Genomic DNA, 22174 nt, shown 5'->3' on the forward strand with positions numbered 1-22174 from the left:
TACCAACATTCTGCTGTCTCATATTGTGTGTTCCAGTTTTTCTCCAGGGTGTTAGATCAAACTAGCAAATGGCCAAGGAAACTTCTGTTCCACTTGTTGCACAGAAATATTGCAGTTACAGGTAGCTATTGAAGATGACACCACACAGACACACACAAAGGGTTAGTAAGGGAATTATAGTGCCACATATTCAATGAATTAGTGGGTTCCTTTTCATTCATGGATTCCAGACATTCACAACATTATATGTGGCATCTGGTGTGGAGTAAGTGCAGATGTGGGCCCAAAGGAATTATCAGAAACTTGAACTGAACTCTGCTGATGGGTGGTGTGTGTGCGCGCGCCCAGCTCTAAGAGGGCAAGGAGTTTCTATTGATGGGCAGTGAGGGCACTCCTTGTTCTGGGAGCATTTTGGAGGCATTGGCTGTGTGAAAAAGAATTCCCTCATGCGGCCAGTGCCTGAAAATGCAGCATTCCCAGCTGGTGGGCAGGAGAAAGAACTTATTTACTAGGCCTATGCTCAGTGCTTCCCAAAGTTCCAGGCGTAGAACTGGCTACACCTCTCGTGCTGTGGTTCCCAAATATCAACAACCAACTGGCTATTGTGCATTTGGGAATCATGCACAAGGGATTTTGACAGATGGGCCAAACAACACAGCTTTCAATCATGGGATTTCCGCGGTGATGTCACAGGTAGATTTTCTGCCCATCTGTCAAAACTGGTCCCTGGAGCAGTAAAGATTTTCAACCCCTGGTTTAACCATTCATACACTGTATCAAGATCAGCAAGTGTGCCAAAGTGCAATCAAACTTATATTATTGCCACACACAGACCCATTCTATTTTATCAAGTGCATTTTTTGGATCAATTGACAATAATGATAATGGTTGATGGGATTTCTGTCTTCATGGTTGATGAGTCATTCAGTTACAGCTGCAATAGTTAAGAGTTACTAAAGCCTTTCACTGATTCATACTGCATTAATTTGAGACTCAGAACTCTAGTAGTATGGTACTGTGTGTTCTGGGGAGAAATTATTCTTACTTATATCAGCTTTTCACTCTGTATGTATTTTGATGATACTTTGATGGTTATTTTCTTCTTAAGAATGCCCTGAGGCATGAGACTTTATTATAAGGGCATATGTGTGTGCTTGCCCACGAACCTTTCTCAAAATCAACCTCCCATTGACATTCTGTCCCTTCTGCATTTCTGACAGCATAGGCTGCCTGCCAGGATTCTGAAAGAAAAATCTTTTCCAAGCTGGGATCATGATCTGCTTTGTTGTTGTTGTTCTTGTTACTGCCTTTCATGAGGAGCAACCACTGCATTCTGAGTGGTGCAAAACATAAATAAATATGGCCAGTGTGGGGACAATTATCATAGTGAGACTTTGTTGCCTGGTTTAGAAAGTATTCTTTGGCAAGTACATCCCATATAAGCAGAGTGAGCTATATCTACATCTGATAGCTCATTCTACATGAGAAAGGCAATAATGTATAGTCAGATGTTGTTAAGGTAACTCCCACTCTATGGGACCTGAGGTGAAATTTCTCAGAAAACAAATTTCTGAGCAAGTGAAGGGGGAATTGTAAAGTGTTGTTTTAATAACCAAACCTGATCTCATCTGCTTTGGGGTTAAATCATCTTGTTATGTGGACACAATGTCACACCATTAAAGCAGAGCCACCATTTTACTTATTGAAAAAATGAGGAGGAAAGCCACCCCCTTTTACTGCCCTGTTTTATAAGTACAACCGGGTGGATCAAGAGGATCCTAAGTATTTACCCAAATATATCATGATCATAAGAATAAGTGCAATCTTTGTATAAGTCATCAGTCACCTTTATGAAACAGATATTTAATTCAAGGGCCTTAGTTGCTTCTAATATTGTCAGGAATGTGCTAATAAAAGCTGTTTTTAAATGACCTTTTCATTGACTTATTCACACATGCTTTCAAGGAAACCAAATCCCATAAATCCTGAAATAGTTCAGTATAAGAATTTTACAGAGTGTAAAACTGGCAGGGTTTCACTGGAGTCCAGGGGACTGGGCTGGTTTAGCTCTGTTGAAAGACAGCAGCCCTTTAATGGAGAGGCAGGAGTAATCAATGGCTTTGCATGCAGTGCCAAACATTTTGCAGATACTATCTGTTGTAAAACTGTCACGGGCAATTTAACCTACAATTCCTGGCCATCCCAGTTGCTCTGATAATGTCATCAGCTGAGGGATAACCTTGGTGCTTGCTGTTGTCATGGAAGAACTGCTGAAGCCTGCCCAGTTCCTTAGTGCAGCAATATTTTAAGCTAAACAGCACCTGACACATTGTTGGCACTAAGCACAGGTAAAACAGAAGTTATAGCACTTAGCTATTGCCAAACCTCAGACTTTCACAGATTCCAGACAACAAGGAGGAGGGACTAAGAAAGACAACCAGGTGGTGAGTACCTTATAGGGTACAGCATTGTGAGAATGTAACCATTTCACAGTCTCTCCCCCCCCCCAGATATACTTACCCCTTCAGAAAAATTCTACTTAAGTCCCAATTTCTGCAGCAAGTAAAGCTTCAGTCTCTATTGACTATGCAAATAGAGCAAATTTGCATATTTATTTAATCTATTTGCTTCTGCACGACCTATGCAGAGCACTGCAATTCTACCTCCTGTATCTCCTATTCAGTCTTATCTCCTCCCCGGAATCCAAGATTTCACTGGGCATTGCTTGCACACTTTCAAGCCTTGAGGACTAGAAGTTTGCTCTTTTAAAATGAAAACTGAATTCTCAGGCAGATGCCTTCTGGAGCCTATACCCTTTCTGAATTTGCATATTGATAAATCACATGGCTCTGGATATTCAACAACACCAAAGAAAGCAGAGGAGTGTAATGTTTAATTCATTTGTTTTTTGTTTTTCAGATCTTTCGTAGATGACCAGGATCTGAGAGCATCTGAGAGCTGACCTTCAAAACCTGCACCTGCCCTAGCAGATACCCACTCCATCTTGGGCTTCCCTCCGCCCCCAAAATCCCTTCCTACATAGGAGTGGCTGAGCCAGACAGTCTCAATGCCTAAGCACAGCAAAGTGACCCAGAAGGAACAAAGTACTGAGCATGTCACTGAATCAGTGGCTGATCTGCTGGCCCTTGAGGAGCCTGTGGACTATAGACAGAGTGTCTTAAATGTGGCTGGAGAAAATTGGAACAAGCAGCAGGATGTGGATGACACTGGTGAGGATCGGCCAGCGTGGAACAATAAACTGCAGTACATTTTGGCTCAGATTGGCTACTCCGTGGGGCTGGGGAATGTCTGGCGCTTTCCATATTTGTGTCAAAAGAATGGTGGAGGTAAGTGAGCAAGGTAGTATAAAAGTCATCTGTTATGGACACATGTTCTGCTTTCCTAATATAATAATACAAGAGGAAGGGAGCATAGGCTTGAAGGCCATAGGATGCTATTTCAAACTGAGGCAGACAGTACACAGTACTAACCATGCTGACTGGTAGTAACCCTCTAGGTTTCAGACAGGATCCTTTCCTGGCTCTTCCTGGAAATTCTGGGTAAATCATGTGCTCAACCATTAAGCTATGGTTTTCCCTTCAATGGATTGTTGTAGTCACTAGTCTGCATGATCAGGCACCTCATTATAGAGTTAAATGAAGAACTGTTATCCTGAATCTTATGACTCGTCCTAAGTTTATCTATTCTATACAAACCAAGACTACTCCTCCACCACGCTCAGCAAGTAAGTCTCCTTTCCTGCGTGATAGTGTGCAAGTATTAATTACCTGGTCATCTTGAGTTCAGGTAACAATTTGTGATGGTGAAAGGCTGCCATCATTCTTGGACTGTGTCTTTTTTTAAAAAAACAGCTATGTATTTCCCTGATTGTGCACTGCAAATCCATGCCTGAACCACACTGAAGCATTATTATCTCAAAATATGTGAATATATAAACAAGCCCTTGCTACAAAAGGCATTCCTCTATAGCTTGGTAATAATTTTCACAAAGTTGAACTCAGCCAACTCTTCTATCTGTTTGAATTTGCCCTAGTTGAGCTGATTATGCACTGTTAATTTATTTCAGATTTACAGGTTGTGCTCTATTTCCTAACAAATTTGCTTTCCATGGTGTGATTCTTGCTCTCTGTGACAGGATGATAATATTCCATTAATCTTTTTCTTTTTTTTTAGCCACCAAGTTGCAGGAAAAGCAGATTAAAGGCATAATTGCAAAGGATGACTGTGTAAGGCACATTGCCCTTTGGTTGGCTGCACAGATAGAGGTGACCACTGGTGTTTTCCCTCCTATCAAGTGCTGAGTCTTCAATGTGGTCAATAGAACATTAAATGAATGGTTGTTGCACCTTGAAGGCTTACCTGCTTTCTATTAAGCATATGCTTCCTGGATTATCCATGGATGAAGCAAAGTGCTGGCTGAGTATCAGTTGTGTGTAATGCGACAGGAATGGATTATTGATAGATAGATGCTTTTGTGATAAATGCAATTCCTTGGTTGATAATGTCTGTATCGCTTCTTGGTTCAGCAAGCTCTTTCTGCTAAAAAATACTGCTGTATGTGAAAGTAGTAATTTGTGTGTTGTTTTCTTCTCAGTAATAAAGTGTGCATATGTCTAGCAGAGAGAACAGATTTTCATTAGGAAAAGGGTGGTATTGGGCCAATTCTTTGGAACATTGTGTGCTCAAGAACTTACAGAATGCTGCTGCATGGGTTGAACGCTTTTTTGAAACTGAACACCCAGGTTAGGGTTGCAAATGGGAATCCTCTAATTGTACCTGTAATCTTGTTACAAAACCTGGTTTTCCCATTATGTGTACTGATGGCTACTGTGTGCCCTAAATGTGTAGGAAGCACCTGAGTTTCTCTGTCAACTGACTTGTCTGTCTTTGGAACTGGAGTGCATTGCTTTGCTAGTGTAGATGGAATTTTGAAAGCCATTGCCTATTGGGGTCACCAGAGTCAGAGGCAATGATGTAATCAAAGACAAGGCAGTTCCAGGCTCCAGGGAAGGAGGTAGACAAGGACTAGAAGCAGATGACTGGGTCAAGAGGCCTCAGACTAGGCAGAAAAGAAGTTTGAGGCAAGGGAGCTGAGGTGGCTGCTTAGGGTAACGAACCAAACCAGTCAACAGTTACATAGAACCAGCCAGGCCCTTACTGGTTCCTCTGACCTAACTTGGTTGGAGAGCAGCCATGCTGTCTCTGACCAGGACTGGCCCGATATATTTTGCTGCCTTAGGCAAAGGGCAAGATGGCACCTCGCCATTTCCCAGAGAGAAGCTGACTGGACTGGCGGTACTAGCAATGGAGTAGTGTTCGTCATAATGCCTGAAGGCAGCAGGGTAGAGAAAGGGCTTTGCCCTCTGACAGAAAGCACCACGGAGACGAAGCCAATCACTCACTTCTTCTGCTGTCTAAATTACATGAGATGTGAAGTTGCATGTTTAAATAAGAGTCTTCAGTCTGGCTGCTTTTTCTTTAAAATAAAAGCGGCCCTGATCCAGAATGTCATCCAGATCAAGGCCCTGCAGTGGTTTTCTGCTAAAAAAAACACACCCTTACCTGTTTGCTCTTGGTCTCCACAGTTTCTGTTTCTTGGTATGCTGTGAAATGGTTGAAACAAAACAAATTCCTTCCAGTAGTTGTTTTGTTTTGACTATGGCAGACCAACACGGCTACCTATCTGTAACTGTGAAATGGTTGGTTTTCTTTATTCTGTTTTGTGGTCTTTTTCACATTTATTAATATTTATTATGAGCCCTGCTGGAAATTATTTTAAATAGTGTCGTGGAGGAGTTTTATGTAGAGTACTGAGTTTGAGTTTACAGTAGCTTTTGCTAATAGTGGTTGCTTTCAGAACCCTGAAATGCTTCAGGAGGAAAGGTGAGATATGATAATAATAATAATAATAATAATAATAATAGAAATAAAAATAAATTCATTGTACCTAAGACCTTTTTCTAAAGGGGAAAAAAGAAACCTGGTTGTCATTTGCTTTGATCAGAGTCTTCCAGTGGATTCTTGTCAGGAGCTGACCCAGTTGTGTGAAGGATTTTTATATCTTTTTGAGAAGCTGTGAGTTGTGTCAAGAATTAACTCGGTGATGTTGTGCTGGGTGCACTTAATCGTTTCCAGCCTGCTTATCTGACTACCCTGAATATGAAGCAGGATCAAAATCCTGCCTACACAGCTTTCCTGTCTTATTAGAATTATAAACGTGCCAGGAATATTGATATTTTTTTGCTTTGAGTTTTTGGTCAACAGCTCAGATTTCCAGCATGAGAGTTTTTGGCCTCTCTGGCCAACTGTTTATATTTCTCAGACTGCCCATTTGTTTCGTACTCTCTTCAACTAGCCAGAGATATATAGCCCTGCTATTTAAGTACAGTCCTTTATGAAGCATTTTCATCTAGCCCTTCCAGGAATTGTTCTCTTTAATTGCATAGCTGGCACTGGAACAGCCATTGTGAAGGCAGAAAATAACCACACTGTATATACATTTATATATGGAGTGTTAAAGTGATCCTGTGTGTTGTAGTTGTATTAACCTCTCCCTCTATTGTCACAGCACCATTTTAAATTAGGAGACTTGCTTCAAATAATGTTTAGAGACAAATGCTAACTGGAGCTGATGAGAGTTGGATGGACCATACAAGTAAGAAGTGATTGTCTCCTAGGAGCAGTCATGGTCACCTTCTCATGCTGGGACCTGTGTGATCAAAGGCATCTCTAATGACCTTTTTCTTTCCTGTCAGGTGCCTATCTGGTTCCATATCTTGTATTGCTCATCCTCATCGGCATCCCTCTCTTCTTTCTGGAGTTGGCTGTTGGGCAGAGGATCCGCCGGGGCAGTATAGGAGTGTGGAATTACGTCTGCCCTCGGTTGGGGGGCATTGGATTTGCCAGCTGCCTTGTAAGTGCTTGCAGAAGGCTTGTGGTGGCTTTGGGACAGTTGTGTGGATGATCTTCCATATGTACTGTCTAGCAGACATGTGCATAATAGACCCATTTCCCACTGTAAAGAGGGCTTAGTTATTGCAGAATATAATTAGAAGATACCAGCCTGTGAAGGTGGTTGGTTAGAAGCTCAAGACTGATGCCTTGAATAGTTCTTTCCCCCAACTATGGAACAGGATCAGACATTTACCATCAAGTTCTGATTTCCTTTGATTTCCCCACATGATCCTATATATATCTGAACTAGGATGTGCCCTTCAAGAATGTGCCCTAACTGATCCACTGTTCACACCTGTCAAAATAAACCTCTTTGTAGTCTAGTCCTGATGATTCACTCTGCAGAGGGTCAAGTGATGGGCACCTCTTTGTAGTTTAGTCCTGATGAGCCCTGAGGGTCAAGTGATGGGCAGGTGGGTGCTAGCAAAAAGACCATTTTCCCTCTGGGATTGATACTGGAACTCAAGCTTTAGTGCCACAACTCACTCATGCCCCCTAAGCACCATTGTGCCACTCAGCATCTTATATAAACTGCTGGGATGACAACCAAAGCCCCTTGATTGATGTGGCCCTGGATCACCTGTGCGAGAGCAACACTGCTTCCTTGATATCTGGCAATTTTAAGGGAAACAATCACTGGACATGCCCACATCACAGGGCAGAGCAGATTTTGAGAATGCATGGGGAGACAAGAGGAAAGAGAAGTCCCATTGCATAGCATTGGATATAACCCGGTGCATTTCAATGTTCCATTCTCCACCATTCATTTTAGTATCACTTTGTTTGGAAATACATTTTGCTGTCCAGGATCCAAACATTTTCATTCTTCTGTTTCCAGGTCTGCTTGTTTGTTGGGCTCTACTACAATGTGATCATAGGATGGAGCATCTTTTACTTTTTTAAATCCTTCCAGTACCCGCTGCCTTGGAGCGAGTGCCCCATCATAAGGAATGGCACAGTGGCAAGTGAGTCCTTTCTCTTTACTGCTTTGCATGTGGTAGAAGGGAAATGAGGCACACTTCTTCAGGTGATAAACAGCATTCAGCTCTGTGACTTCTAATCTTATAATTCAAATGTGATAATTGTTGCAGTAGTAATCAGTGTTGGCTGATACCACACAGCACAGATGGGTGGATGCATTCATTTATCCTTTTCCATCATTGTGAGTCCCAAGGAGAAATAAGTCTTCATTTGCCCTGTACTCTGCAGTTACTATAGTTAGGTAATTCAACATTACTTTCTCTAGGGGTATTGAGAGTAGTGGCAGAGAACGACCTTCCAGTCAACAACTTAACAATAGTTCAGGTTTGTTTCCAGCTGATAGGGTGTGGGAATTGCATTTGGGCATTGGTTGGCAGGAAATGGATATTTTCCAAAGAGTGCTATAGAGACACTCTGGAGGTTAATGGAGCATTTAATAGAATGTGAACATATCCCAGAATATATATAAATCTTTTATAGTGGGTGTAAATTGCCCCATTTATTTAACTTTTAGTTTCAGTGGCAAGATCTTTGATTCTTTTTTCTTTCTCCTAATGTGAACTTCGGCATCCTTCCTGAAGTGCCCTATGAAGGCTTGTCTCTTCTACTTAGCCTTTAAATGCTGTCTTGCTTGCTGTGGCACAGGTGCTGTGGCACAGGTGACTTCTAAATGAGAATTCAAAGCATGTAAAAAAAAACTCCATAGCTTTCCCCCCTTTTCAGCCGTGGAACCAGAATGCGACAAAAGCTCTGCTACTACTTACTTCTGGTACCGGGATGCCCTGGACATCTCCAACTCCATTAATGAGAGTGGTGGGCTTAACTGGAGAATGACTTTATGCCTCCTGGCTGCTTGGAGCATTGTAGGCTTGGCCATGATCAAAGGAATTCAGTCTTCAGGAAAGGTAAGTGTTGATGGTGGCAGCCCAAAGCAGAACAGAGATTGCCAGAACCTACAACAGGTGGATCCAGTGGTGGATATAAAGTGGTGGATCCAGGGATGGGACACCTGTGGCTCTCCAGATGGTGCTGGACTACAACTCCCATTATCCCTGCCCATAGGCCATGTTGGCTGGGGCTGACAATGTCTGGAGGGCCGCAGCTTCCCCATCCCAGAGACACAATCTTGCAGCCAGGAACAAAGCGTTCAGCAGCTTCCACACATCCTGAATGGTTCATGGGGCCCAGGTAACCATAATGGAATAAGAAGCTAAGAAAAAGGAAGGCGTGAACACTTTTTCCTTCCCAACCACTTGGTCCAGGAGGGCTTGCTCCATTTTGCTTGGCCTGTGCCTCAGAGCAGCCACCTGAAAGTAAGAATAACATGTGAGAGAGCCCATAGTTGAATGAAGTCAGCAGTACCCGATAGCAATCACAGGCACAGCTTCCTCTCTTTTGGGATACAGCTGTTCAGCTTACCTATCTTAGGGCATATCCACATCAAACCAGTTAGCAGTCACTTATTTCCCCATGGAGAACCACAGGAACTGTAGTTCTGTTTGGGGAGAGGGCTCAGGATCTCTAACAGTGAATTCATCAAAGTACCACATTGGCCTGAATATAAGCCACTCTTTTAAAATTGGGGGGGGGGGGTAATAAAAAGAAAAAATACCCAAATATAAGCAGCTCCCTTCCTCACTGCTCCTGGCTGCATACTGGGGGGGGGGCTGTGTTGCGTTGTCAGCGGCCTTTCCCCTTCCTTCCTTGCTCTCTCCCTTCCCAGTCTTGGGGGAGAGGATGGGGAACTACGCATGGGGCAGGCGCCACTTCACCACGCTCCTGGCGCCGTTTGCCCTGCGCTCCTAGCTGCATACCGTATGGTCGCGAATATAAGCCACACTTTAACTTTTCACGGTTAGAATTTGGGCAAAAAGTGCAGCTTATATTCAGGCCAATACGGTATCTCACCAAACTACAGTTCCCAAAATGCTTTGTAGAAAGAAAAATACTGACAGAAGTTTCCAGTAGGGTAGATTTGGGCTTATTGTTCATCCTTAAGACTTCCTTTATATACAGTCTACTGCTAGATTATATAAAGTAGGATCTCCCACTTTCTCTCCCTCTCCCACTCAGGTGATGTATTTCAGCTCCCTTTTTCCTTACGTGGTACTGATCTGTTTCCTGGTCCGGGGATTGCTCTTGAGGGGGGCGATAGATGGGATTCTGCACATGCTCACTCCCAAGGTAAGCCCACCACACTCACCATGTGCCTTTAGACCAGTCAGAGAAATGTCTCTTACTGGGAACTATAGCTAGCAAAACAAAATAAAAAAATTCCTTCCAGTAGCACCTTAAAGACCAACTGAGTTAGTTCTAGGTATGAGCTTTCGTGTGCATGCACACTTCTTCAGATACACTGAAACAGAAGTCACCGGACCTTTCTATATAGTGAGAAGGTGGGGAGGGGTATTACTCAGAAGGGTGGTGGGAATGGGTGATTGGCAGATAGCTGCGATGAGCCTGTTGACGACTCTTAACGACTGCAATAGGTCTAACAGGAAAAAGCAAGGGGTGAGAAGGTGAAAAATGGCTTTGTCATGTATAATGAGATAAGAATCCAATGTCTTTGTTCAAACCAGGTCTCTCCATAGTTTTAAGTTTGGTGATAAGTTGCAATTCAGCAGCTTCTCTTTCCAGTCTATTTCTGAAATTCCTTTGTAATAGAACAGCTACTTTGAGATCTTGTATAGAATGTCCTGGGAGATTGAAGTGTTCTCCTACTGGTTTCTCTGTCTTGTGGTTCCTGATGTCGGATTTATGTCCGTTTATTCTTTGGCGTAAGGTTTGGCCTGTTTGTCCAATATAGAGAGCTGAAGGACACTGTTGGCATTTGATGGCATACACAATGTTAGACGATGAGCAATTAAATAGTCCCGAGATGGTATGTGTGATGTTGTTGGGGCCAGTAATGGTGTTGTCCGGGTGTATGTGGCAGCAAAGTTGGCATCTGGGTTTATTGCAGGCTCTGGTGCCAGTGTCCGTGTTAAGTCTGGTTATAGTATTATTGTGGGTTAGGAGTTGTTTAAGATTGGGGGGCTGTCTGTAGGCAATGAAAGGTCTTCCTCCCAGAGCTTGAGAAAGAGAACTGTCATTGTCCAGGAGAGGTTGTAGATCTCTGATGATGCGTTGTACTGTTTTAACTTGGGAGCTGTATGTGATGACTAGAGGTGTTCTGTTATTTTCTTTTTTGGGTCTGTCTTGCAGCAAGTTCTCTCTGGGTATCAGTCTGGCTCTGTTGATCTGTTGTCTAACTTCATCTGCTGGGTATTTTAGTTCTAAAAAGGTTTGCTGTAGATCTCTTAGGTGAGAGTCTCTGTCTGTAGAATTGGAGCAGATGCGGCTGTAACGTAGTGCCTGGCTATATACAATGGACTGTTTGGTATGTTTGGGATGGTAGCTAGAGGCATGTAGATATGTTTGTCGGTCAGTTGGTTTACGGTATAAGGTGGTGTCTATGCGCCCATCCTGTATTTTTATAGTAGTGTCCAAAAAATGTATTTCTTGCATAGATTGATTCATTGTTAGGTTGATGGTGGGGTGAAAATCATTGAATTTCTGGTGGAAGGTGTCCAGGGTCTGTTGACCATGTGTCCAGATGATAAAAATATCATCAATGTATCGCAGGTACAAGAGAGGTTTGAGTGGGTAGGAGTTTAGGAAACGTTGTTCTAAATCCGCCATGAAGATGTTGGCATACTGTGGGGCCATGCGGGTGCCCATTGCTGTGCCGCTGATCCACAAGACAGAGAAACCAGTAGGAGAACACTTCAATCTCCCAGGACATTCTATACAAGATCTCAAAGTAGCTGTTCTATTACAAAGGAATTTCAGAAATAGACTGGAAAGAGAAGCTGCTGAATTGCAACTTATCACCAAACTTAAAACTATGGAGAGACCTGGTTTGAACAAAGACATTGGATTCTTATCTCATTATACATGACAAAGCCATTTTTCACCTTCTCACCCCTTGCTTTTTCCTGTTAGACCTATTGCAGTCGTTAAGAGTCGTCAACAGGCTCATCGCAGCTATCTGCCAATCACCCATTCCCACCACCCTTCTGAGTAATACCCCTCCCCAACTTCTCACTATATAGAAAGGTCCGGTGACTTCTGTTTCAGTGTATCTGAAGAAGTATGCATGCACACGAAAGCTCATACCTAGAACTAACTCAGTTGGTCTTTAAGGTGCTACTGGAAGGAATTTTTTTATTTTGTTTTGACCATGGCAGACCAACACGGCTACCTATCTGTAACTATAGCTAGCAAGAATCCTATGTCTCTGGTGATCATCACAATCCATGCCCTATGTTAAACTGATGCCTCTGTGGCCCTGCCTGGATGGCACCAGAGCAGAGCAAATTTTACGTAGGTGTAGGTGTAGGTGTTGGTGTTGCTTTTTTAGTCAATGGTGCTACTCTCTCTGAAACTGAAATGCTGAAGATTAATTGCTTTGGGCGTGCCAGTCCAGGTCTGTTTCAGTATTCTTCCTGCTTCGGTCAGAATTGTACCAAATTAACCAGATTTGTCAAAGGACAGCTGCAAAATGGATCGACTCATTAGCTGCTTAATTAATTCATTAAACAAAGAAGTAGGTGATTGAAATTATGAAGCTGGCATTAATCCTGATTAATTTTGAATAAGATATTCTAAAATACAAGCCCCAGTGTCCAAGTTCTCATTGTAGGTAGAATGATTAGCAGCCACACACCTTCCATTTGCAATACCGTGCACGCCCCATCTGTAAATGGCATCTCCATCAGGTTTGTCCAGATTCTTGGCAGCAGAAGGTCCCACCGGTATCACACTACACACAATCAGCATGCAATGGATGCTTTAGCTGAGATTCCTGCATTGCAGGGGTTCGACTAGATGACCCTATGATTCTATGATTCTAATTTGGTAGGGCTCACTTTCCATGCCACAAACCATGGTGGACTGAAAAGGAGTAAAGTGCTTAATAGTTTGCTAGTACATTAGTTTGCAGAGAGCATTTGCATAGCTTGCTAGCATAAATGTGACTGTCCTGTGCAGTCTATTAAGTGCATTCTTTAAGCAGCAATCCATAATCAATAAGGTTAATCAAGCTTTTCTTGATAAAGGGGTGGGGGCTAATTCTAACTGGCAGGGGTCATTTTGAAACACTGAGGTTTTTTCCCTCAACTTTCATTTGGACACTACCTGTGTTTTCAAGCTTTCTTCCATAGGAATCATAAGGGCTAGTGTTTTTTGTTTTTGTTTTGCTTTTCTCTTTTAAAAGATCGTGACATTTTTTTCAGGGAATGATATTCCATACCTAGCTGGGTAAGCCCACAAAGTGCACAGGCAGTAAAAAATCTAAAATGCAATGAAGAATAGGGCATTCACAGTTCTGCATCTGAGATCCATTTATTTCCATGGGACCTGATTCCCTTTCTATTGTGCCCTTAGGCATCAATAATTGAGTCAACAGAGGAGAAAGATAGAGAGCTCTCTCTAGCATATGCACAAAGAACAGATACCCAGGCAATGGTGTGCTGTTCTCAGCTGCCAATGTTATACATTTAAATATAAATGTGCCATATGTGTATCAAGCCGAGCATCTCTGATGCAGGATGGATGACTTGGCTTCCCTCTCATCTCTCCTTACAGCTAGATAAAATGTTGGATCTCCAGGTGTGGCGGGAAGCAGCCACTCAGGTCTTCTTTGCCCTTGGACTGGGCTTTGGCGGAGTTATTGCGTTTTCCAGTTACAACAAGCAGGACAATAACTGCCACTTCGATGCAGCCTTGGTCTCCTTCATCAACTTCTTCACCTCCATTTTGGCCACACTGGTAGTCTTTGCTGTGCTGGGCTTCAAAGCCAATGTCATGAATGAAAAGTGTGTGGTTGAGTAAGTACTCATTCCAGTCCCTCCCTCCCTCCCTCCCTCCCTCCCTCCCTCCCTCCCTCCCTCTCCCTTTCTCTCTCCCCAAAAGGCTTCTCTAGAGGGCACAACCACAGCAGCTATTTTTCAGGGTACCTTATAGTTACTTTTAAAAAAGCATCCAGTGCAGCTGGTGCAATTCTGTTCTGGCCTGAAGCTTTGATAGCCAGCAACGGTGGTTTCCTTCTGGCCAGGTGGCAACCTAGAGTGCTCTCTGGAATAGGAAAGCAGCTTTTCATCTTATTATTTTTGCAGAATGTGCTGTGAAGTAACTGGACTAAATCCTGCCACTTCATTCATTCATTCATTCATTATTATTCAGTATTTATTCAGCTCATTCCTTCACAATTTTCTTCCCTCCATTTTATCCTCACGACAACCTTGTTAGGTAGGTTTAGCTCAGAGACTGTGACTGACTCACCCAGTGAACTTCATGGCTGAGTGGAAACCAAAACCCTGGTCCTCCTGGTCCTAGTCTGACATTCTTGATTAACCACTGCACCACGCTGGCTCCCATCAACTGCTGGGGTTCATTTTGCCTGTTTTGCTGGAAGAAGATGCCCTTCACCCAGAACAAGGTGAACAAGGCCAGGCAATGGCTCTGTAATGACCTTTAGCTTCCTCTCCATAGGAATGCTGAGAAGATTCTGGGTTATCTGAATACCAATGTCCTCAGCCATGCACTCATCCCACCCCAAGTGAACTTCTCCCATCTCACGGCCAAAGACTACACCGAGATGTATGGTGTGATAAAGACGGTGAAGAAGGATCATTTTGATAAGCTGGGCCTGGATCCTTGTCTACTGGAAGATGAGCTTAACAAGGTATGTTTATAGCCAGACTTGCTTTTCACAGTATATTTCTAGCTGGGCTTGCTTTTCATGGTCATTTTCGACCCTAGATGCTGGTTCCGCTCTTGTACATCACTGAAGTCTCAGAGCGAGTCAACTTGCTTGGGAAGAGCACATGGTAGAGCTCTCTTGGGATTGTACCACTTCTGCATGGTGCAAGTGGGGGATCTCATGCTCATACGCACCCCATTTTCTTGTTAAAAAACAACCACCTCTCATTGCATATAGAAAATTAACACCTTGCATATAGAAAATTAGCATATTAGAGAGAAGGCTAAGGCTGAAAGCTTGTGATTTCTGTTTAAGATCACTCTTGGTTGCAGTTCTTACCATGTGCTGATGAAGACTTCACTGACATAAGGAATAAGGAACCGAAGTATGTCAAAATCATTGCAAGAATTGAGTTTGTGAGAGGTGGCCGACTATAACAGTGTTATGGAACAGATGTGTTTGGGTGCTATGAATAACCTATGTTTCATATACTGAAGTTCCCAAGTTTATTCCCCAGCATCTCCAGGTGGGGGTGGGAGTGTCCCTTGTCTGAAAACCTCAAGAGCATCTGTATAGACGATGCTGAGCTAGATGGACCATTGGTCTGACTTGGTTTAAGAAAAACTCCTGTCTTCCTGAGATTACTGAGGGAGGTGAAACTGAGAAATGAATACATCATGTGATTTCTATGGGATACATGCATTGAAAAGTCACAACTTTCCATGACTTCTCAGAACATGTACATATGTAGTGAAACAGATGCTTGTGCAATCATTTGTATGCATTATGCATCATTTTCCTTATACCCACAATGGTTTGGCTGTTTGGTTCTGAGAGCCTGTGATTTTACAGATAGAAATCTATTTACATGAATACATGCACACCTGCTTTTATGATGTAATCTTCTGCCCAGAGTAACACAAGCATCTTCTTTTGGCTGTGTACAGTCAGTGCAGGGAACTGGCCTTGCATTCATAGCTTTCACAGAAGCAATGACCCACTTTCCAGCTTCTCCTTTCTGGTCAGTGATGTTCTTCTTGATGCTGATAAACCTGGGTTTGGGGAGCATGATTGGGACCATGGCTGGCATCACCACACCCATCATTGACATGTTCAAAGTGCGCAAGGAAGCATTAACAGGTAAGTTCTCTCTTGGGGAAACTCAAGAAACCATTCACAGAGTAGCATTGTTGTGCATGCAATGACATCATTTAGTTCTGGCCACGACTTGTGCTACAAAATACGTTGCTGGATGGGATAAAATTGTAATTCTTAAAAGTTATGGCATAACATCAGAGCTGAACCAATATTTCTATTGCTGAAATATGTTTGCTATCCCCAAAAAGGGATTTGGGGGTTAAGGGGTGCCTGTCAACGTTGGGAAGCTCACACACTGTGATAATGTGGCAGTATCTGGGGAACTGATGATTTTGGGTCATTTCATAAGACCAAATTGTGGAGGGTTTATGGGTGAGTAGATCTGGGCTGAGTTTGGAAAGTTGCAAAATGATTTTGTGATTATTTCATCAAACCCCCACATTTATCATACCACTACAAAGCTGATCCAAATGGCTGCTAGTAGCATATTCACTGTGCAATCCAAGAATGCTTTGGTTACTTCAAAGTAAATCACAGTGGTTTAAATGGATTGTAGCCCAAATGTGCCTCGGGTTATGAATTGAACACTTCATTGCATGCCAAACTCTGGTAGAATCAATTCAATGCACATGTCCAAATTAGCAAGCTATGTAAAAACCCAATTAAGCAACCCAGGATATGAAGCACTGGTAACAAATTCCATTGCAGTGACAAAAGCAAAAACCAGCATTTAAACTCATCATTCAAAGCATCCACATCTGAAGCCTGATGTGAGCCTTGCAGTCAGGATCTGTCATTGCTGATAAGCTCAGTAAAGTTAAGTTAAGGGGGTGTTTCTGAGGTTTATAGTACCTTCTGTGATCTCTACATGTCTACCTGCCTAGATACTTGCAGATTTGTATGTAGCAGATTTTGTTTTACATTTCTCTAAAGATTATATTGCATATTAAAAGTTTAAGAGCAATTTATAGGGCACTCCTATGAATGTTTGCTTAGAAATAAGCCACACAGTGTTCAATGGAGCTTAATCTCAAAGAAGTGTGTCTAAGATTGCAACCTTAAACTTTTAAATAGTGAAATCAAGTACTTAAAATTCACTGAAACCAAATGTTGTTCTTGCCTTAACTCTGTTTCCCTATAGTGGCCAGTTGGGGCTTCTACATTTAGGATAAAATTTCTTGCATAGAAGGCACATGTGAAAAGTTGAGTGAATCCCACATATACCTTGCCACACACGTGTCATGAGTACCAAGTACAGGAGGCGCCAATGGTGGCCTACTTCTGTCAGGCATATGCACATTAACAAAGTTGATGTGCATTCATTTATCAGCAAGCTACATGCAGGATATGTGGCCTTGTAGGTAAGACATTTTGTCATGTCTGAAACTGGCTTTGGAGTTACTTTTTCTGCAGGAGTGATATTATAGCCATAGAGCAACAGACATACCAACTTGAAGCTCACTGACCCAACTCCATGATATAGGACAAACAGGGGCAACAAATGCATAATTTTTTGAAGTTGGCTCAGTCTGAAAAATCAGGAATCTCATCATTACAGCTCTATTATATCTTCAGCACAGGATCATTTTTTCCATGCACCTCAATATATATTCAGACTCCTATGGTGAAGTGAATTGAATAAGTCGTGTTGGAGAACTGACATGTGGGTACTATTATGACCAGAGGTGATGTGAAAGATGTTTTGTAAGATTCAAAGAGGGCATTAGACTGCAAAGGTCAGAGTGACCTGGGTTACTAACATCCAAATCCAGTTCATCCTGGCCTGGAAATTGGGAAAAGGGTGCTTTCGTCAAGTGAATCAAGAAATGGGTGACTCTTCAAGAGGAAGTTAAGTTATAATAATTTTTGCAACAATTCTGCAAATATAAGGAACTTGGGATCTAGTTAGTACTGCACAGGTAGACATGAATTTGGGACATTTAATGTGCTGGACTTCACAGCCTCAATAACACTTAATGAAGAGAAGATGTTTCCCTACATCTCAGTGAGCAAACACTTTCCCAGAATATCTAGTACAGCCTCAAACTTTCCTCTGTCGAATTAGAGCGCTTGTCACAGATATACCCTGAAGCACTTTTTGTCCGTTTGAACAGCTCTAACATATTGATGCACTGTTTGTGTATCTGAAGAGTTCTAATCTCTCTCTAATTCCTGCCCTTAAAGTCTTTACCATGCACACGCATCTCACGATACTGCCAGGGGCCCTTGTAATACGTTGCTGCTCTTCGGTAGAAATAATATTATCGGTTTACCTTTTGGATCCTGCAGCAGTTTTGCATGCCCTCGTGTAGCTGACGGTTACTGTGATCTGCTCTTTACAGTTGGCTGCTGCATTTTTGCTTTCTTCGTGGGGCTGATCTTTGTGCAACGCTCAGGCAACTACTTTGTCAACATGTTTGATGATTACTCTGCAACGCTGCCACTCACCCTCGTAGTCATCCTGGAAAACATTGCAGTGGCTTGGATTTACGGCACCAAGAAGTAAGCATTTATTTCCAGGAGGGTTAGCCTGTTCATATTCCTACAGGCTTGTCTGAATTTCTAAGCATTTGGCTTTGAATGCTTTGCCCCTCTTACCTACCACTACATGGATTTCATTGTTCTTGAAGCACTCAGGCTTCTTGATGCTTCTTTGGACTTCTGGCCCCACCAGAGTTCCCATCCAAATCAAGGGGAATTAAAGAGCAAGGAACCTTGTGCTTCAACATCTGTTTGCTTTCTTCCTTTCTTCTTCCTAGATTCATGCAAGAATTAACAGAGATGCTGGGTTTCCGCCCTTACCGGTTTTACTTCTACACATGGAAGTACATCTCGCCCATTTGCATGGCTGGCCTGATGACAGCCAGTGTGATCCAGCTAGCTGTCAGTCCTCCAGGTTATAATGCCTGGATCCGAGAAGAGGTGAGTTGACAAATAAAAGTGCATCCCCCAAAGGCTACAAATCCACAGGCTGTGTACCAATTGGCAACCAACCCACATACTATACAGTGAAGCCACAGGGTCCTCGCTGCAAATGGCTGTGATCATTTGTGCAATTGTTAGGCCAGCATCCACCTGGAGGACAGAGAGGCATCATCCTTATACCAGAGTACCTTGCATTTCCTCCTGCTTCCAGAGCTGTGGCCCCAGAGGTTGCAGATACACCATAAAACCCAACTAGCCATTATCCTGCTGGAGATGATTCCAGACAGAGCTGGCATGGATTTCTGATCACCCTTCCAAGGAATTGGGAGTGAGAGGCTATCTTAGCCATGTAGAGTGACAGCGGTTGAAATCCCAGTGTTGCAAATGCTCCCTTGCTTTTTAGGGTAGTCCAAGGTTAAGGAGAGCAGTATTTCAAGGTATGGAACCTGAACATTCATGTAAACATTTATTTGTTCTGCAGTAAAATTGTTGGTCCAGCTTTGTTTAACTATAAGAAGCTACTGCCTCTTTATTAGCATTTTATTTAAGTGGGGGTTGCCTCCTGCAAGAGCAAAATGTTCTAATGCAGTGTGCTCTTGAGAGATTAACCCTTTGGCAGGTGTTTCAGGGTGTGTATGCAGAAAAGGGAACAGAGGGGTGAGGAAGACCTTTTGGCAAAAATCCTTTGCATGTATAAGATTTTCCCCTTGCAGTACATGCTGGCCCTTCTCTTGGAGATGGGAATACATGCAGCATACTTTACTTGCCTTGGTGCCACAGAAATAGCAACTTGATCACTTCAAGGACCTCACTTGTGTCGAGGCTGGCGAATGTCAACTGCCAACTGTGTTTTCCCTTCTCTTCCAGGCAGCAGAGAAATATCTCTATTACCCCAAATGGGCAATGGGCATCCTTGTCTCACTGATCATCCTGGCCACCCTTCCTCTGCCGGTCGTCTTCATCCTCCGCCAGTTTCACCTGGTGTCAGATGGTTCCAATGCTCTTTCTGTTACTTACAAGAAGGGGCGTATAATGAAGGACATCTCAAACTTAGAAGACAATGATGAGACACGTTTCATCTTGAGTAAAGTACCCAGTGAAACCCCTTCCCCAATGCCTACACATCGTTCTTATCTAGGCCCAGGGAGCACATCCCCAATGGAGATGAGCAGCGTTGCCAATGGACGCTACAGTAGCGGGTACCTTACGGCTACCACTCCCGAATCTGAACTGTGACCGTCAGCCAGCAACCTCCCTCTGTTGGCTGGGTAAAGGAGAGGAGGTCCAGGAGAAGGAACCTCTGCTTTAGAACCCCTTCCCAGAATTTACAGCAGACAGGGACTAGATGATGTCAAGAGAGGGTAGACGTGGGAAGGGGCCTTCTCCAGCTGAAATGCCAGATCCCTCCTCAGTGAATAATAGTAATAAGACATTGCAATAAATTTTTTTGGGCATAAGGAAATTTTTAGCCAATTGGCATTGAAAAACACAAATTGCTCCTATATAAGAGCCTGGAAAAGGGGGATAAGTTAAGGCAACAGCCAAAGAAAAGAGCATCATGTTTTCTGGATCTCTCTCCTTGTCCATCCCGTTCCTCTAGTTGGGAAAAGAGATATGCCTCATTCCACTGAGTATGTTTAACCACCACTGTTCATAGCACAAGGAAGATCAATCCTCTTGGTATGGATTCTACCAGACCACCTGTGGTTTTACACTCTAATAATCTCTAAATAGCACATTCTTGGTCAACACTTCTTGCAAGTCTGGGCCAAGATCTATTTTATGTAGGCAGCACATTACAATGCCTGGCGATGCCATCATGTGATACCTGCCACGTCATTGCTGATGTTGGATCAAAAACAGTAAGGAACAATGGGATCTTGTTTCAGTGAAGTTTGCATTGGTATGCGTGCTAATGTTACTTGCAGTATTCCTTCACCAAACGTCTGCTCACGCAGCGGTGCAAATTCAGGTATGTGCCATGTGCATAGGCCAGAATCAGAAAACTGTTCCATCAATGTAAATTTTCTGGAATTTGTGGTGTCACTCCTGATATCTACATAACTCTGAGCAGGCTGTGACCTCAGCCATTTTATCAAATACACCATCTGACATAAACTTTTTCAGTAGCAGCCATACTCTGCAAGCACTGTGAGTGCATGCTGGAGTCTTTTTGCTGTCAGTTTTGCGACATTAAAAGCACCTTTAAAAATAGTAATAGTAATAATAATAATAATAAAGGTTCTTACTGAAGAGAGTGCGCAACATCTTTCAAGGTAGTCTAAGTGTGTTGGGTCTGTTGCATTTTCCATCAGATGGTGCAGTCATTGCCTTTTACTCTTGTAACTGTGGCTGTGCATGTGTCACAGTCATCTAGGATGCAGCCGATAACATTTTTAATGAATAGTGATTCAGCTCCATCCAACCTCTGGTTAGTCACATTCAGCTGGTGACTGAACCCTATCTTAAAAGTTTTCTATTATTTTCATTTTAGTAACTAAGAGGTCATGCAGTTCCTGTGTGGGAGTACATACAATGGGATTCTTTAAAAGAATGTTGCTCATATAAGCCACTGAATTTTTAAAAATCTCTTAAAGATTTTTCTCTCTTTCTTCATTTGCAGTTTGAGCACTCCCCTCTGCACAGTGAGTCTGTGGGAGCGCACATTTTGCCTGCTGGAGAACAGCAGAAGGGCACCGCTGCCACAAACCTGCCCCCGAAATGTCAAAGTGCAACAGACTCTTGTGCTGTTGCATATGATATTTATGCTGCCAATGGCTAAATGTGCAGAAGCTGCTTCAAGTGCTTTATGGTTAAGGTGATTTGAGAGTATATAGTCACGGTCATTGATCTGTAGAAAGATCCATGGCCAAAAGTTATATTGTTTTCTCCTGCTGGAAGAGTATAAGATGAGGAAAATGGAACTCTGAGAATCTTTTCATGCTTGCTAACATGGGGGCAGCTTGTCTCATGAGCAGCTCTTTCGTGGCCTTAAGTTAGGGGACATGTCTGGCTCTGGAAGCGCATGCTTGCAGCAGATAGCAGTGGTGGTTCCAGTGACAATTGACTTATCCAACCAGCCGTGCTGTGAAAACCAATTTAAATGGCTACCCACAGATACTATCTCCATGCATTCATTGCAACACAGCCTGAGCTTACAATCCTGTGCTCAGGCATTTGGGAGTAGGGTTGAACAGATTAGTCTACTTCTCATCCATGTCAGCTTTTCATGTGTTTATTCATAAACCAGTTCTATCATGTTTCCACATTAATTTTCAGATTTCTTTTTAAAAAATCCATATGAAAATTAAATGTAAATGTAGATTGAAATACATACCTAGAGTGGCTGGGGAAGCCCAGCCAGATGGGTGAGGTATAAATAATAAATTATTATTATTTGCATAGTTCATCATAACATATGAATGTTATATATTTATTTGGAATATATAT

General features: G+C 42.7%; 1 protein-coding gene across 1 annotated transcript; it reads left to right on the forward strand.

Moving 5' to 3' along the window:
- Nucleotides 1-2932: 2932 nt before the first annotated feature.
- SLC6A17 (solute carrier family 6 member 17) lies at nt 2933-22106 on the forward strand. The gene is made up of 11 exons (XM_081866822.1): nt 2933-3347; nt 6777-6934; nt 7814-7940; nt 8680-8861; nt 10030-10140; nt 13585-13826; nt 14491-14683; nt 15649-15841; nt 18142-18301; nt 18559-18721; nt 19592-22106. The coding sequence occupies exons 1-11, from the start codon at nt 3068-3070 to the stop codon at nt 19958-19960; spliced, it is 2178 nt and encodes a 725-aa protein (XP_081722948.1). The 5' UTR covers nt 2933-3067; the 3' UTR covers nt 19961-22106.
- Nucleotides 22107-22174: the final 68 nt, after the last annotated feature.

This window comes from Podarcis erhardii, assembly GCF_964252035.2.
Source record: "Podarcis erhardii genome assembly, chromosome: 6".
NCBI lineage: Eukaryota > Metazoa > Chordata > Lepidosauria > Squamata > Lacertidae > Podarcis > Podarcis erhardii.

Bases quoted from the DNA above. Each gene is read 5' to 3' on its own strand.
- SLC6A17 (XM_081866822.1), top strand. From the start codon at position 3,068: ATGCCTAAGCACAGCAAAGTGACCCAGAAGGAACAAAGTACTGAGCAT. The intron at 7,941-8,679 runs GTGAGTCCTTTC...CCCCCTTTTCAG, and splicing joins AAGGAATGGCACAGTGGCAA to CCGTGGAACCAGAATGCGAC. The intron at 14,684-15,648 runs GTATGTTTATAG...GGCTGTGTACAG, and splicing joins TGGAAGATGAGCTTAACAAG to TCAGTGCAGGGAACTGGCCT.